The sequence below is a fragment of the Gambusia affinis genome, linkage group LG10, assembly GCF_019740435.1.
Source record: "Gambusia affinis linkage group LG10, SWU_Gaff_1.0, whole genome shotgun sequence".
Taxonomy (NCBI): Eukaryota; Metazoa; Chordata; class Actinopteri; order Cyprinodontiformes; family Poeciliidae; genus Gambusia; species Gambusia affinis.
This window is the reverse complement of record NC_057877.1, coordinates 11,889,074-11,904,593: the sequence shown is the minus strand read 5'-3', so window position 1 is coordinate 11,904,593 and position 15,520 is coordinate 11,889,074. Positions and strand designations below refer to the sequence as shown.

The 15,520-nt window shown below is 37.7% G+C and overlaps 1 protein-coding gene across 1 annotated transcript in view; it reads left to right on the top strand.

Moving 5' to 3' along the window:
- LOC122838224 (zinc finger protein GLIS1) overlaps positions 1-15,520 on the top strand; it is an 88,247-nt gene that overhangs the window by 20,402 nt on the left and 52,325 nt on the right. The window contains exon 3 of the mRNA XM_044128694.1: positions 15,042-15,234. Within this exon, the coding sequence (XP_043984629.1) occupies positions 15,042-15,234 (193 nt within the window). The remainder of the gene's footprint in view (positions 1-15,041; positions 15,235-15,520) is intronic.

Below are 15,520 nucleotides of genomic sequence, written 5' to 3'. Positions count from 1 at the left end.
TAAGGCCTTACTGAGTTAACTATTCTTAGCACTGCATTATCAATATCAGGGCAATGATGAGCGCTGTTGTTTATGGTTTATATTTTTGGTAAATATCAATATAAGAGAGCAAATATGTGCAATGATTTGCACTAGTGATTTATGATTTTCAACACTCATCTCCAAACTTACAGTATGCAAAGAGCGCAGTGAAATGTATTAAGTTCTATTATAGTTTGGTTTTTGCTGTGTCACGCCTGCCACTCCTTTATCTTCATTCTTATTAGTGGATAAAGAATAATGAACTGGAGAACATTAGCATTTTAGTGTTAGCATCATGTCTTGGGGCACAATAAATTTTTGTAGCACGTTCTTGGTTTAAAATAGGCATTTCTCCTTAACGCAGTTAGCATGCTAACACTAACTTCCTCTACCAGTTTTTAAGATCCAGCTATTGTGGGCACAGTGTATTTATTGACGTGTTTTCAAAAACATTACTAACAAAAATGTTATATTTTTTTAAAAGCATGTACCAATTGTATTATCAATGTAAAATCATTGCATGTGTTAAGTGATGTATTGTTTGACAATAATAATAATAATAATAATAATAATAATAATAATAATAATAATAATAATAATAATAATAATAATAATAATAATAATAATAATAATAATAATAATAATAATAATAATAATAATAATAATCTGAACAAAACCTAAAATAGGTTTTGGCAAATTTGTTTTACAAATTTGTTCAATTTCCAAACTGAACGAACAACAACTTTTTGACGCATATCAAATGTTTATGACATTTCAGGAAGAGTTTAAAATAAGTTATGTCCAAGATTACTCCTTCAAATTGACAAAACCAAAAACATTACTGGAGTTGCTTTTTATGCATTTCTGGAAAATAAAATAACACTTTTATCACCACTAGATTCTCTTTTTCCTCTAGTTTAATGCAGAGCGTAGTTTCACAGCAGTATTTTTGGTTGCTTTAGCGAAACTTCACTATGTTCAGATTCATATTCTGACTGGGGTGTTAGTGGAGCCATCTTTGTTACAGTCTATGCTTCTATTACGTATTCCTTGTGCCCAGTTGTGATCCAGAGCACTCTGGCCGTACGTTAGGTTTAGAACTGCTCCACATTTTTCCTCATCAGTCCAATCTCAGTGCCAATGAGTTTCTTAGCTGCAGAAAACTCCAGTGTCCTGCACACAAGGTGGATGCCTATTGTCAGCAGTCAGTGGGTAAGATAAAAAAAGAAAAGAAAATATGCCAACTTCTCAAAAACACTTACTTTTCTGAGTCTCTGTTTTTTTTTTGTCAGGATGAGCCTGAATAATGTTCAGCTGTATTATTTCAGAGGACCTGGCTGCTTTTTGGATGTAGCTCAAGCAGCCGCAAACGCTTCGGTTTGAGGAAAAAAGCCTTCTGTACTAAAATCCATGGGTTTATTTTTACTGCAGATTTATACACACTGGCTAATCTCATGAGACATGTCGAGGAAACTTTAGCACATATACACACCTAACGATAGTGTCTAAATGTAATGCTTAAATTTATAACGTACCGTTTCTAAATATATGTTTATTTTTTACTGTAGTTTGTAGAATTTAATAGGTTGTTGTTGTTAAAGAAATGTCTGTTTTAACCAAGTCAGTTCTAAAATTCCCACACATCAGATGCTCCATACTGAACCGTCTTGTGCGACTTTGAAGCCTCTCCTGATACTATGCCAATGTCTCCGCTCTCTCTACTTGACCTAGGAGCCGGTTTTTTTGGCTCTACAAACACGTCTGTCACCAAACTAGACATTTCTGTCACTCCTGCTTCCTGTTGTTTTTAGTCTGGGGGTCCTTCAGGTCCACCAAGTCTGACCGATGCTTCATGCAGAGCTTGGCGTTTGCAGTCATGTGGCTTCTCTGTTAAATTAGAGGATGTGGTTTGGCTCAGTGCCGCTTGTAAAACTTTGATTGTCCGCGATAAATCCTGGCCATGTACAAATTTGTGGGCACGGTGTATTTATTGCAGAGATTCTCTGCACAGAGTTTGTTTCAGTTTGTGGGTTTAGAGCAGTTTGTTGACGGTGCTAATCTTATGATCTGAAGGTGTTTTAACATGAAAGGATTTTGGTTTTTCTGTTTAGAAAAATTAAAATTTAGAAAAAATTTATGTTTCAGTGTATTTATCACTATTGCCACTTCTTCATGACCTCTCTATTTTGTGTTTCTCACAACTTCAGCTGTTGGGAAATAAATAAGGAAAATTATGCTTATGCTGGGAATAATCTAGAATGGTTATCTGAAGTGTCACGTCTCTGTTAACACTCCCAAGTTTTTGGGATTGAAGAAAATGGGGCAACACTCTTTGATGCAGGAGTCCTGGGCTTGATTCCCAGCATGGCACATTGCTGCTTGTTTTTCCTCTCAATTATATGCCAAACTTTAAAAAAAAAAAGAAAAAGTAAGAACATGATGAATCCTTTTCAAAGCTTTTCTCACATACTGTAACACATTCAGCCTGCACAATTAAACAAGAAACCAATGAAGAAACAAATAAATTGGTTTTGACACAAAAATGTACAATAGCCCAGTTATATCAGTTTTTTTTTCTTAAACCAATACATTGTTGAAGACAGGTTTTTATACAGCATTCAGTATGTGGAAGGTGGCTGAAAAGGAAGCCACATCTTGACTTGTGAATATCTCCCTTGCTAAAGTTCTCTGAGCCATCTTTAGGTGAAAGTCTGACTAATCCACACCAAAACTTTAATTTTGCTGATTTGGAAGTAGGCTCGTACACACAGCGATGCTAAAATGTGAAGCCCATCTTCATCCTCAGCATTCAAGGCAGACACCTGAAGGTTTCTGGTTAAAACTGACTGGTATTCAAAACTGTTAATGATTTTGGCACTTTGAGAAAAACAAAACACAAACACAAGCTCTGTCTTAGCCTGATTAAAGTAACGCCACATAAACCAACACCATGTTTCAAAGTGGGCAGAATTTGCTCTTGGTGATGTTCAGTGTTAATTTCTGTTCCAATTTTGTTGCACAAAGCTGAGTTTAGTCTTCTCTAATCATAACTCACTCACTCACTCACTCACTCACTCACTCACTCACTCACTCACTCACTCACTCACTCACTCACTCACTCACTCACTCACTCACTCACTCACTCACTCACTCACTCACTCACTCACTCACTCACTCACTCACTCACTCACTCACTCACTCACTCTTTATTTGTCTTTTTTCTTTCTTCCTTTCATTCCCTCTTTCTTCCTTATTTTCCTTCCTTCGTTCTTTCTCCCTTCCTTTCTTCTTTATTTGCATGGGGACAAGTGTTAAGCATAAACAAAAACAGAACAATTAACATTTATAGCCTTAGTTAATTTGCAGTGTACGTCCCCTGATGGGCCTTTAACAACATTCTTTCTTTCACACGGTTTTAGAAGATTTTACCCAGGACTACGTTTTTCTTCTTTGCTTCTCAGACTTGTGGAGAATACAGGAGTCTATTGTTGCATGAAAAACACAAAACGTCCTTGTTGGAAATTCCTGCTGCTTCATCTGTGTTACTGTCAGGTTCTCTTCAACCTTCTTAACCCATTTCCGTGCTTGTCTTTTTAAAGATTTTTGGAGAACCATCAAGTTGCACTGTCTCTAGTGTCCCATATTTTATTTAGTCATAAATGGCTGTCTTTATGGTGTGATGGTCTATAAAGAATATACTTTGTAACCTTTTGTATTCTTCTCCTGACTGAAAGCTTTGTATGATATACTTCAGATGTGTTGTAGCTTCCAGAAAACAGAAATCCTACTAGGAAAGCTCAACAATGTGCAAATTTATGCAACCAGTTCATTGCGACTTCCTTTTACATTTTCTTTTTGTTCTACTGTTGAATTGCAGACAATACATTTATTGTGGAAGTAGGTTTTACATTTATAATGGCCTCATTTTTTTTACGTTACAAAAATCTTGCATTTTAACAAGGGTGTGTACAATTTCAAAGCCACTGTATGTGCAAAATAAGCATTTTAGATACAAATTTTATTGAGGTGTTTTAAAGAGACACATTCTCTATTTCTTTACAGTGTTTACAGTATGATCCTCGTATTGCACCTACAGGTCTGCAGTTAGAAATAAAGCATTAAAACTTCCCTTCAATCTCATTAGACTTTGAAACAGCAACACTGTCAAGGTGCCACCACCAGGTGGTGACAAGCACTAGTGTAAAGTTTTAATTATGTTAATCAGTAAAGTGATTGGTTAGCTGCTTTATGTAACATTTTACTGCGAGATTCACTTTCAGGTTGTGCAGAAAAGAGAAAGATCTCCACCTCTACTCAGGGACACTTTCTCTGCTGTATTTGTGTTTTGGCTCCCCTCTCTCTTAGCTCTGTTAAAGGTGCTGGTCTTAGGATGTGGTGGGCTCAGAGTCTGGCACCAGAGTGTGCTGGATGGGGTGGATCAGTGGAGTTGGTGGTGGATTGGTTTATTACTTCCAACTATCTGTTTGCGTTCCTGACTGTGGTTCGCACTTCTCCATTTGAAGATACTTGTTCAATGTTGGACCCGTTTCCCATCAGGTGCTCCCATTCTGTAAAAGGCAGGAGAGATTATTTACCAACCCCTGTGCTCATCAGTGTGTCTCCAAACTGGGGCTGTTTGGGTGTGGACCAGTCATTTCCACATAGAGGACTGTTTGTATGTCTGTTCTCACTTTCTAATAAGTCATATTGCGTTTTAGCCAACAGTGTTTGCTGGTCTCAGAGGAATCTTAAATGTGAATTTAGGTGATAATTGTGTATATTGAGCTTGAGTCTGTATATTTGGCTGCAGAAATGTGTGTACTACAGCACCTTACAAAAGTATTCCCTCCCTTGAATCTTTCTACATTTCATCACATTACAACTACAAACTTTAATGTATAATGCTGGAATTTTATGAGATAGAACAACATAGCGTGGTGAATATTAGTAAGACGGACAGAAAAAGACTGCAGGTTTCCATTGTCTTTTTGAAAAAAATGAAAATCTGAAAAGTGTGGGATGCATTTATGTTTCCCCATTTAAATGCAATCCTTTTGGAGTATATCACTAGCAGCTCTATATTTAGAGAGTGAAATGTCTGCCCATTCTTCTCTGAAAAGTAGCATAGTCTCACTCAGAGTAGATGAAAAGTGTGAGAGAGCAGCAATTTTGATGGCTTGGCATCAGTTTTTAACCTGGATTAAGTCTGGACTTTTTATTGACTTTGACTAAGACAACAAAAGCATACTTTATTGGAAACTCTTCTATTGTGGCTCTGGTTGTATATTTACGTAGGGTTCTCTATCTACTCCAGTCTCAGGTTTTTTGCAGCTTCTTACTGGTTTTCTTCCATGATTGCCCTGAGTAAATCAACTACTGTATATTTCCTATTCCTACTGGAGAGAAGCATTCCTACAGCATAATGCTGCCACTGCCATGTTTAATCATAAGGATTGAGACAGTTAGGGATGTTATAACACTTGTTTAACCTCTCCATTTAGCTGTACAACAAGTACTGAAGGCTGAATACAAAAGCACACCACACTTTTAAGTTTTTATTTGTTGTTAATTTTGAAAACCATCAATTAAATTTCTTCTACTTCACAATACTGAAGTGACGTTTGTGGTTGTAATGTGACATATTGTGACATGAATACTTTTAAAGGTCACTGTGATAAATGACCAAGCGGACCATGAGAAAACAAGGACGAATTGACATGCAAGCTTCTGAGCAGAGAGATTCAGTCACAACAAATTAATTTAATCCTTATGAAAATTCTCATGTGTTCTCAGGCATATAACCCCGTTGCAAAAACACTCATATCTTTGTGCTCCAGTAGTAATATTGTAGTTTTCTTCCCCCCCGTCTTCTCGCTCTCTGCACCTGCTTTAGGAGTCACTTTCTCCCTAGACGTTGTTATTTTTCATTTACTCGTGCCCTCGGGTTTTAATCGTACATCCATTACTAAGCAAACAAATAAGTTCCGGGACTATGCCGCAGACACAAATATAGACATGAGTTATGAGATTCAGAGAAGCCGGGGAAGGCTTTAGGAGCTAATGCAGAACATCTGCACTGGACAAGACGCACAAACCATGTCATCCCGAGACAAAGTCCTTGCAGCCACGCTCGTATGCCTGTTGACCTGTCTCATGACGGTAGAAAAGAACTGTGGCAGATGTTGTTGTTGTTGGGAGCAGACAGGAATAAAATGATCCTTATTATCAGTTTTTAAGTGCTGAATGTTTTGATTTATGGAGCCAAAGTGGGGCCATTTGAAGTGTCACCCAGGATTTCCAGAGGCATCCGTCTTGCGGTTCTGGCAGCTCGTTGTACCTTGAGTTCAGATGTATGCATCACTCTCCCGACGTACCGACTAGCAGCCCCCCAAACCCCCGCCCCGACCCTCTGTACAGTGCTGCACACCTCCGATCGCTCCCCTTTCCTCCTCTTAAAGCATCCATCCATCTTCACATCTGCTTTTCATTGGGGCCTGCATGTCTCCAAAGACTTGAACGCATTAAGCGCTGGCACAAGTGCGGTCTCACTCTGGCACTTAACACAACGCTTAGGTGACTTAAAAGGGAGAGGCGAGAATTATAGAAAATGATGTGTCACCAAAATAAAAAATCGCTCCCGATTACCACCAATTACACTTAATAATGCTGTCCAGAGCATCTGTTGATCAGATGGTGGGCTGCTCTGTCGGTGGGGAAATAATTACAGCAGAAAGACTGAAAATAGGAAAGCCTCATTGAGGGAGGCAGCAGCATATAACAATAGGAGGATGCGGTTAGGGCTCTTCAGTATTGTATGGATTGGAATGCTTTGTATGGTAATGCAGTCATAACAAAATATCTCGGAATAATAGCCATGTTGTTCCACAGGGGTTTAGTTCTCCTAGATTGGAGACACATGTCTGCTCTTTATTAGTCATTTATTAGTCACTGAGGTCAGGGAGACTTTTTAGCCAAGGCACAACACAGCCGAACTCGTTGTCGATTCTGATCATCAGCCCTTGAGGCAGGGGGAATAAGTGTACAATTACAACTCAGCCTCCCTGGCAGTAATCTCCGATGTGAAATTAATGCAGTTATGCAAAGTGAGCCTTGCGATCTGTGTAATTGCAAAGTAACCCCAAACTTTCCTCTAAAGTCCTGAGTTGGGCTCTCATCACAATTTTCAGGTATGCATTCATTCATTGTTTCTGCGTTTTGCCTAATTTCTCATCTTCCTATGGTCAAAGTAGCTGCATTAATCAGCAGGACAAGGATTAAGAAGACATTTCTACTCAGAACTGATGGATTGAGTTTCAATACGTTGTGAGCAGTTCTCCCACTTGATGTTTTCTTTTTTTCTTTTTTTTTTTACAAAAACATTCAAGCGTGATGAATGGACTGCAACAGATCAGGCATGTCAGAGATTGACTGGAGCACCGCCTCTGCCAGAGAAATAATCAAACACGTCCTCAAACAAATCCTCAAATAACCATGTTTATCCAATGAAATACATAAGTGGATACATTGCTTTATTCATGTGAATGTGCTGGTTTAATGCATTTCTTCCCATGTAGCATGCAGCTGAATCTGAAATTTGCATGTGCTACATAAAAAGGCACATGGCTTACGACACATGTTGTCTGTTTGACATTAAATCGGACTAAACTTTTCCAGGGTTTAGGTCAGTTAGGCTTGTCAAACTTAAATCAATTTCCAAAATGCTAGAAATTTTGGAAATTTCAGGCATTTAAAAAAAACATAAACCAGTATTTTAAAAAAAATATTTTTTGTATTACTTTTGTATTACTTTCAGCAGTCAACACACACTAAGGTTTTGGATTAGTAAGCTTCCTAATTCGCAAATTTCAGGTAGATGGAGGTACACCTATGGATGTCACTTATGAGAATACCTCAAACAAATTGATTCTTTGTGTCACAATGTGGGGAATATTTCAAGGAAATCAGGCAGAATATCAGAAAGAGAGGACCAAGCCTCTACATGTCTGGTTTATGGTTGGTCCAAAACTGACATGAAACATTTAGATTTAATTTTTTTTACAGAGTACGTAAATATCTGGTTTCAAGTATCCGTGGAAATACAAAGCAGGTTTAATCTCAGGTCTCCTCGTGAACTCCTCGGCTTACTGTCATCCTTTTCTGATGCTTGGAGAAGAGAACGTGGTGCTTTAATTATACAGAAGAGGAGCCAGAGTGAGAAATTGATACCATGTGATGACATTTATGGAGCGGAAGATACCACTTTAGAAGTAACAGGGTGTTAATAGCCATCATGATAGGAACACTGTGTCTTGCCTGCTCTAAAATGAGCTACATTTCTTTTTAGGGCTGCATTTCGCACAACAGAGTCCTGATTAGTGTGTGCAGTTTTAGCTGGCATTGCCAACATCAGTGGCTCTTTGTGAGGATAGGCCAACACATCTGTATACAGTCTGCCTTTACCGAAAGAAACACTTGCCCCCGGTGTTTCTGGCATTGTCCCTCATCTTCCTTTCACCATTCTTCTTTCAGCATCCTGCATCCCTGTTTTCCACGCCCTTAAATACTTTTTTCCTAATTGAGCCTGAATGCTTGCAAATGTGTGTGTTGTTGCACCATCCCACCGTGCTTGTTTTGATGTGCTTAGCAGTTTCTGGATGCTGCTAAACTCAGCTTCCATCAGCAGAATTGCAACCATTTGAACCAAAAAAAAAAAATGTTTTTTTTCTGGCTCAGTTTTGACTAAGAAGTAGTAGTTTTGTCACATAGCATGAAATTGGTGATTTGTATATGTTGGTGTTAGAAAAGAAACCGATCAGAGTGTGGAGGCTGATTCCCAATCAGGTGTGTGCTAGAATAATCTGCAGTACAAACACAACATTCTCACAGTTTTAATATCAATATCTGAAGCAAAAATGTTAGCAGATCTCTTTATTTTTAAAAATGCTTGTCAACCAGCTGGTTTGTAACTGTTGTATAATTTGTGGTTGGAAAACTTTCCAAACAGATAAACTGGGGTAAAAAACACATTGTGGCATTTATTCACAGATTTTTAACAGGAGATGGACTGAGAGAGAAGGAGTTCCTGGGCAGGTGTACTGAGGAATATTACCACACGCTTTGCCAATGAAACTAGGGTATTAAAGTTTTTAATTTTTGAGTTTTTAATTCACCATTCAACCCATTCAAACTTAAAATCAGCTGATTCCAGTTCATTTTTTTGTGCATCCATGCTTTATAAAACTTTGTTTTGATATAAAAAAAAAGCACAACAAAGCAGGTATCCTAACATCAAAACATTACTCACTGAAGTTTCTCAATGGTATAATATGAATGGATGACTGAGAGAGATTTTTTCTATTCTTATTATTGAGGTTTTCCTCATAGCGTAATATGAAAAATATCCCAACCTACAGCCAAAACGCAACCTGAAGTTTGATAAATTCAAAGTGGTCATGCTCGGCAGCCCACCCAGAAAGTCCAAACTAAAGGAAACAATCTTTTGATCTCCAAAAAAAGTCCCTCAATCTTTCATCTGGTCGAACACCCTTCACCTGTCAGTCCTTCTGCCTGTCTCACATTTCTTCTTGGCCTCTGATGCTCCCTCCATGTCCTGATCAAACCAAGCTCCAACACACAATGAAATGCTCAGCGCTGAATTACCATGGCACGTTCAATATAAACTGAATTTTCTTTTTGGGTCCCATCCAAGCCACCATATGCCGTTTCCTCCATCAGAGTGTGACCGATTTTGTTAATGTAGCAAAGCCTTAAATCACTGCAGCGCTGACTTTCAGCAAAAGGGAAGGAATCGAGACCTTTAACACTCATTTACCACTCTGACTTTAAAGCCCTAAACACTCAGAAAGTGTCTTTATGATGGATAATCTGAGTACATATAGTTTTGGCATTAAATAAATGTTGGACCCTAAAATAAAGACTGTTGTACTAATTGGTGTAAAAAGGTTTTACCTCTGGAGTGATGGTCTTTCCAAAGCAGCTCACAAAAAAAAAGTTATATAAACCTATAAATACTAAAGAAATCCTTTTAATATTTTTCTTGCTTCTCTACATAGTTGTTGTGATAACAAGATAAATAAAAAGTAGGGTCGGGACTTTAAGTTAAGAATGTTAACACAATTAATTTCCATTTTTTATTTTCCATACCAAAGTCTTGAGCTGGCACTTTTGTCTTGTGTTCCTGGTGTGCCGTCAAATCTGACACACAAGAAGCATCTGAAAACAACAGCTATAAATGACAAAGCTGCTTGTCTTGGCCCACTGGGGTTTGACTTTTGCTGCACAAAACAATCTGATGGGAGACCGGAAAAGACTGTCAATATGTTCATGTTTTGCAAAAGGGAGTTACCCTATCATCGAAGCTATTCTATTTTAAAACAGCATCTCAATGCTAAGCTTGTTGCAGAAACATAGATGCTCCCAAGCTAATGTGACAAACAACACTCCATGTTCCTAACAGAGGTTTTTTTTTTTTTTTTTAATCAGAGAAATTACATGGATGATCAGGGTTTCTTAAAAAAATTCAAAGTTGATTAGGGATATCAGAACTTGCGTCCCACCACTAATAAAAAGACTAGTTGAATTTCTCTGAATGTCTCTGAACCTGGCAAAATGTAATGTTTCAATTGTTGATGACTTTTATGTGTTTTTATTTACTCTTATGTGTTTTATTTGTTTTTGTGTTTTTATGATTCAACGCATACTTTAAATCATAAAAAACAAAAATGCAATGAGGCATTTTGAAAGTGAGCACTTTGAACTGCCTCATTGCTGAAATGTGCGGCACAAATAGACTTGATTGAATGATTGAACTCTGGTCCTCATAGTCACAATCCTTATGTTTTAGTAATGTCTATATTCTCTCACATCTGACTGAAATGATTGCTTTATCTTCTGCATGCCATGTAGTGCGTTTTATACCTGTTTATCAGCCAAAAACGTATGTCTGGGTTATGGCAGAAAGGAAGCACATAAAGGCGTGAGGACCAGTGTTGAGAAATGTTGATCTAAGGCACAGCAGCGGTTTCATTCAAGGATGCAGATAATGTGGGGTACTTCCTCACCAAGGCAGTTGACCTCTTGATAACAGAAGGTCAATCTTCTTTCTTACACCGACCTTAAAGTTTTACTCTGTGTCTTGAAGCCTTTATGCAGAAATATATAGAGTCAAAAAAAGGGAAGCGTTTCCTAAAGCAATAGTGGCTACTGCGCTCTTGTTAGCATTGTTAACCTCAAAATGCTCTTTAAATTACTTCTATACTAAAAATAAATGGAAACAAATTAAATTAGCAACAAGTGGCAAGTGTCATATCAGCTTTTGTCGTCCTTTTGCATCTTTTAGAAAGAGGTGGATCACCTGTCGATGTTAATTTTTATACTCGAACCTCTTTGAGTACATCTCAAAGAGGTTTGAGATGTACTCAAACCTCTTTCCCATTATCACTCTTTTCTTCATAATTACCTGTCAAATCTCTCTTTATATTGGTGATAATCTAAATTACTCATAGGATTTTCTCACTGCCTTGCTTGAATTAAATGTGGTATTAACCTCCCGGCATTCTTGTTAATTTCCAAATGGATTTATTCACATTTTTATTCCTTAAAAGAAACTTACTCTGACAAAAGTATCAAAGTTACCGGTATATTCCACAGCCAGAAATCCCCTACATATTTTGAAGCAGTGCTTTAGGTGAGGCAACTATAGTTTGTCGTGAGATAATGATAGCTTTCAGTTCAGGCCTCATTGACCACCTGGCAGTCAGATGAACCGCTTTTCATGTCGGCGTTTTTATTTGGTTGCTTTTTTATTTACTTTATATGCAAGCAGTAAATGTGTAATTATGAAACGCAGCTGCTAATGTCAGTGATCTTCAACCTAATTCATGTACCCTTTGCCCCGCTTTATTGATTGTTCCCGACTATTAGAGAAGGAAGAAAAACTTGGCTTCTCATGGGCACGTCTTGAAACCTTTATACAGAAATAAACTTGTACATAAATGGCAAATATCGAGCCAAAAGGGGGATGGGGGAAGGAAAAAAAATGAGAACACTGAGAATTTGCCAAGCAGAACAATTTTTATTGCTTAAAAACAGACGAGGGCTGAAAGTCCTCCGTTAACGGCTCTGAGTGAAACCAGCGGTGTTGCTGCAGTCCCCAGGCGATGGTGAACTGTTTGCGTAGCTCGTGCTTCCTCTCTGCCTCTTTGTGTTTCTGCTTTGAACCATGACAAGACAAATGCCAAGGCGAATGTGGACAGAATAAATGAAGAAAATGTTTATAAAATTCTAGAGTAACATGACCACAGATGTTCTTATTTTCCCCTTTTGTGTTAATTTTTATAACCTTTTTCCTAAATTTAAAAACATTCCCTCCCTGCCTGTTTTTTTTTGTGTGTGTTATTTTTCAATGTTTCTTTTATTGTTTTCTCCATTTTCTTCTTGTGTTGCAAAACATACAATTCTAGTTGTTGACTCTTTTTTTTATGTCCATATGCTTGTGTCTTTGCTAAAGTAATCCACAAACTTGCATTTAGTCCACTGTTGTTTCTTAACCCTCTTTTTCAATTATTCTCCAGTACTTTTCCTGCTGTTTTCTTTCACCTACATGGTGTTTGAGTTACTTTATCAATATAGGCTCATGCTGTGTGATAACATTGTGAATAATATTGTTAAGAGAAAATTAAATTTGTGAAATTGAGTTAAAAATTGAAGCGGGGAACGTGTGGCCTGTGTCTGCACATGAATGTGTGGGGATATCGACTTACCGGTCACAGGCATTTCCAAACACACACACATGAATACACGCACACACTCAACCTTTTCATCCTCACACACTTTTCGGGACTCGTCTTATTTTTTGGATACTATCATCCAAAATCTTCCTTTAGGAATAATAAAACATGTAATGTAATTACTTTCAAAGTCAACGATGCAACATTCTCTAATGCTGCATTCGTGTAATTGTTTTAATTCTTATCGCAGACATTTCTTAAATCTATTTATCTTTAAAGCAAATAGTTCTGTATTCAAATAAGTGAATCCTTTGTTTTCACAAAATGTCTGAATGAATTTGTCTTAAATTTGTACCAGAGCAAAGTAAGTCATAATTGTTAATCAGAATGAAAATGGACACATTGTTTTCAAAAATGTCTATAAGAAGACACCAAAGTAGTGAAGAGAGCATATCTGTGTGTAAGTTAATTTCTTGTTGAACCCAGATGTTTTGTATGAAGCATTAATAATAACCTGCATTATGAAGACCAAGAAACACATCAGACAGGTCATGGATCAGGTTGCGAAAACGTTGCATCCTAATGTCTGAAAATCTCATAGTTCACTTTAGTCAATCGACTGAACAAATGGAACGACTACAGCAAAACCTACTGACTCAGGGCCGTCCACCTAAACAGACAAAATTTAAGACAACTTTAATAGAAGAAGGAGCCAAGAGGCTCACAGTAACTCTAGGCACTTCACAGCTTCAATGAAGGAATCTGTTGACAGAAAAACTATTGAAGAAAGTGGTCTGGGTGGGTGCTGTGGTGGCGCAGGGGTTAAACCTTAGTTGCAGGTTTGATATCTGGCCTGGTGACCTTTGCTGTATGTCTTCTTTATCTCTCTTTACTTACTTTCCTCCCTTAACATTTTCAAATAAAGGCCACTAGAGCCAAGACAACCTTTAAAGAAAAGAATATGCTCTGGTCAGATGAGAGCTAAACTGGTCCATTTGGCCCACCTGCAAAACTCTTTGCTTGGCAGAAATCTTATAAGACCCATCATTGTGAACATGACATACCCACAGAAACATGGTGGCTTCAATCTCATCTTCTGTAGGAACAGCAAAGTTCTTTAGAAATATAAGAAGATGAATTCATGGCAATGCTGAAGGAAAACCTGCAAGAGGTTGCAGAAAAATCAATGTTGTTTGAGCAGAACAGCAACTGCAAACGTACAGTTAGAGCTACAATGGGATAGCTTAAGTTATGTATAATTATGTGTTAAACAGTCCAGACCAAACTCCAATTAAAAGGTTGTCACAAGATTTGAAAACTGATGTTTGTTGACGTTTCCCACCCAATCTGACTGAACTTGAGCTATTTTGTGAAGACAAATATTGCAGCTATTTTAGTCTTTAGATTTGCAAAGAGCTGTTAGAGCACATCACAGAAGACCTGCAGGTATAATTGAAGCAAAATATGGTTTTGCAATGTTTTGACTAAGAAAGCTTAAGAAAATGTCTACCACACTTTGAAACCCATTCAATTTTCTGTCTTACTATCATTCTCTGCTTTGTGTTGCTCTCTTTTGTAAAATCTTAAAGACATCTACTGAAGTTTGAGGTTACAATATGACAAAGTGCAAAAAACTTAAAATGATATGAGCAATTTTGCAAGACATTGTACACACATTGGTCAGCATTTATAAATTGTGCAACTATATCACAATTACTGGCAGGAGAATTTGCACAAACTACATTTATTTATCCAAACTGAAAATATTGCAGTTTGGAATAAAAATCCCTAAAGTACTCCAGTGATGAATCTATCTGGCATGATTCTTACTACTATACGGATTGCACTTTGGCAGAAAGCTCTCCATAGATCACTCAGGGTTACCGATGTCACAGCCAACATTTATTCCTCAAGAGGTCCTACACAGTATAATAAGATTTCAACATACCACTCAAGGCACGATTCCAAGTTCAAACTCATTGTTCTTTCAGGAAAGCCAGCAGATGACTGAGCAATATCTGCTTATATTGCTTATATCTGCAGTAAAAGCAGATATTGCTCAGTCATCTGCTGGCTGCAATATAAGCAGATTTTTTTTATTATTATTATTAAGTTACAATGACACAGAATCGCCGGTTTGCTTTGCAGAAACAAAACTGTGATGTCAGCACATTTCAGGGATGAGTAGTGTCCTGATCTAAATAGTGAACATCCACTCTGATCAGATCTGAAACAGACTGTTTAGCTGTTTTGCTCTTGTTTGTCTTCCAGTTAATGGGGCCTACTGCTCAGAGAAGGATGGCAGCTCTGAGCTGAGCAATGCAGAGGGTACCCTAATGCGATGTGGGCAAAGCCTGGCACTGCCAGCGGGGGGCCACTCAGAAGGACTCTACCCCCCGAGCCTCCACTGCAGCAGACCAGCATCCGATCTCCTTCTGCAGGATGGCCTGCCCCATGAAAGCAGGTAAAACCGTCACAACTTCTTGCTTTTTTTCTCCATTTAAAGTTTGAATATGACTTAATTTGAACATAGTATTTCTGATAAAATGCAGATAAATTATGTTGACACAACAAGTGATCATACATACATTATTTACACAAATGCAATTAATCGCAATGCAAATCTGTAATGTTTTGAAGAATATCATAGCAGATTTGTTGATAGCAGCTTTAACATATTTGTTGCCTATACACCAACATTCTACTCTTTCATATTGTCTCTCAATATCATCTATAGAACTAAACAGGTA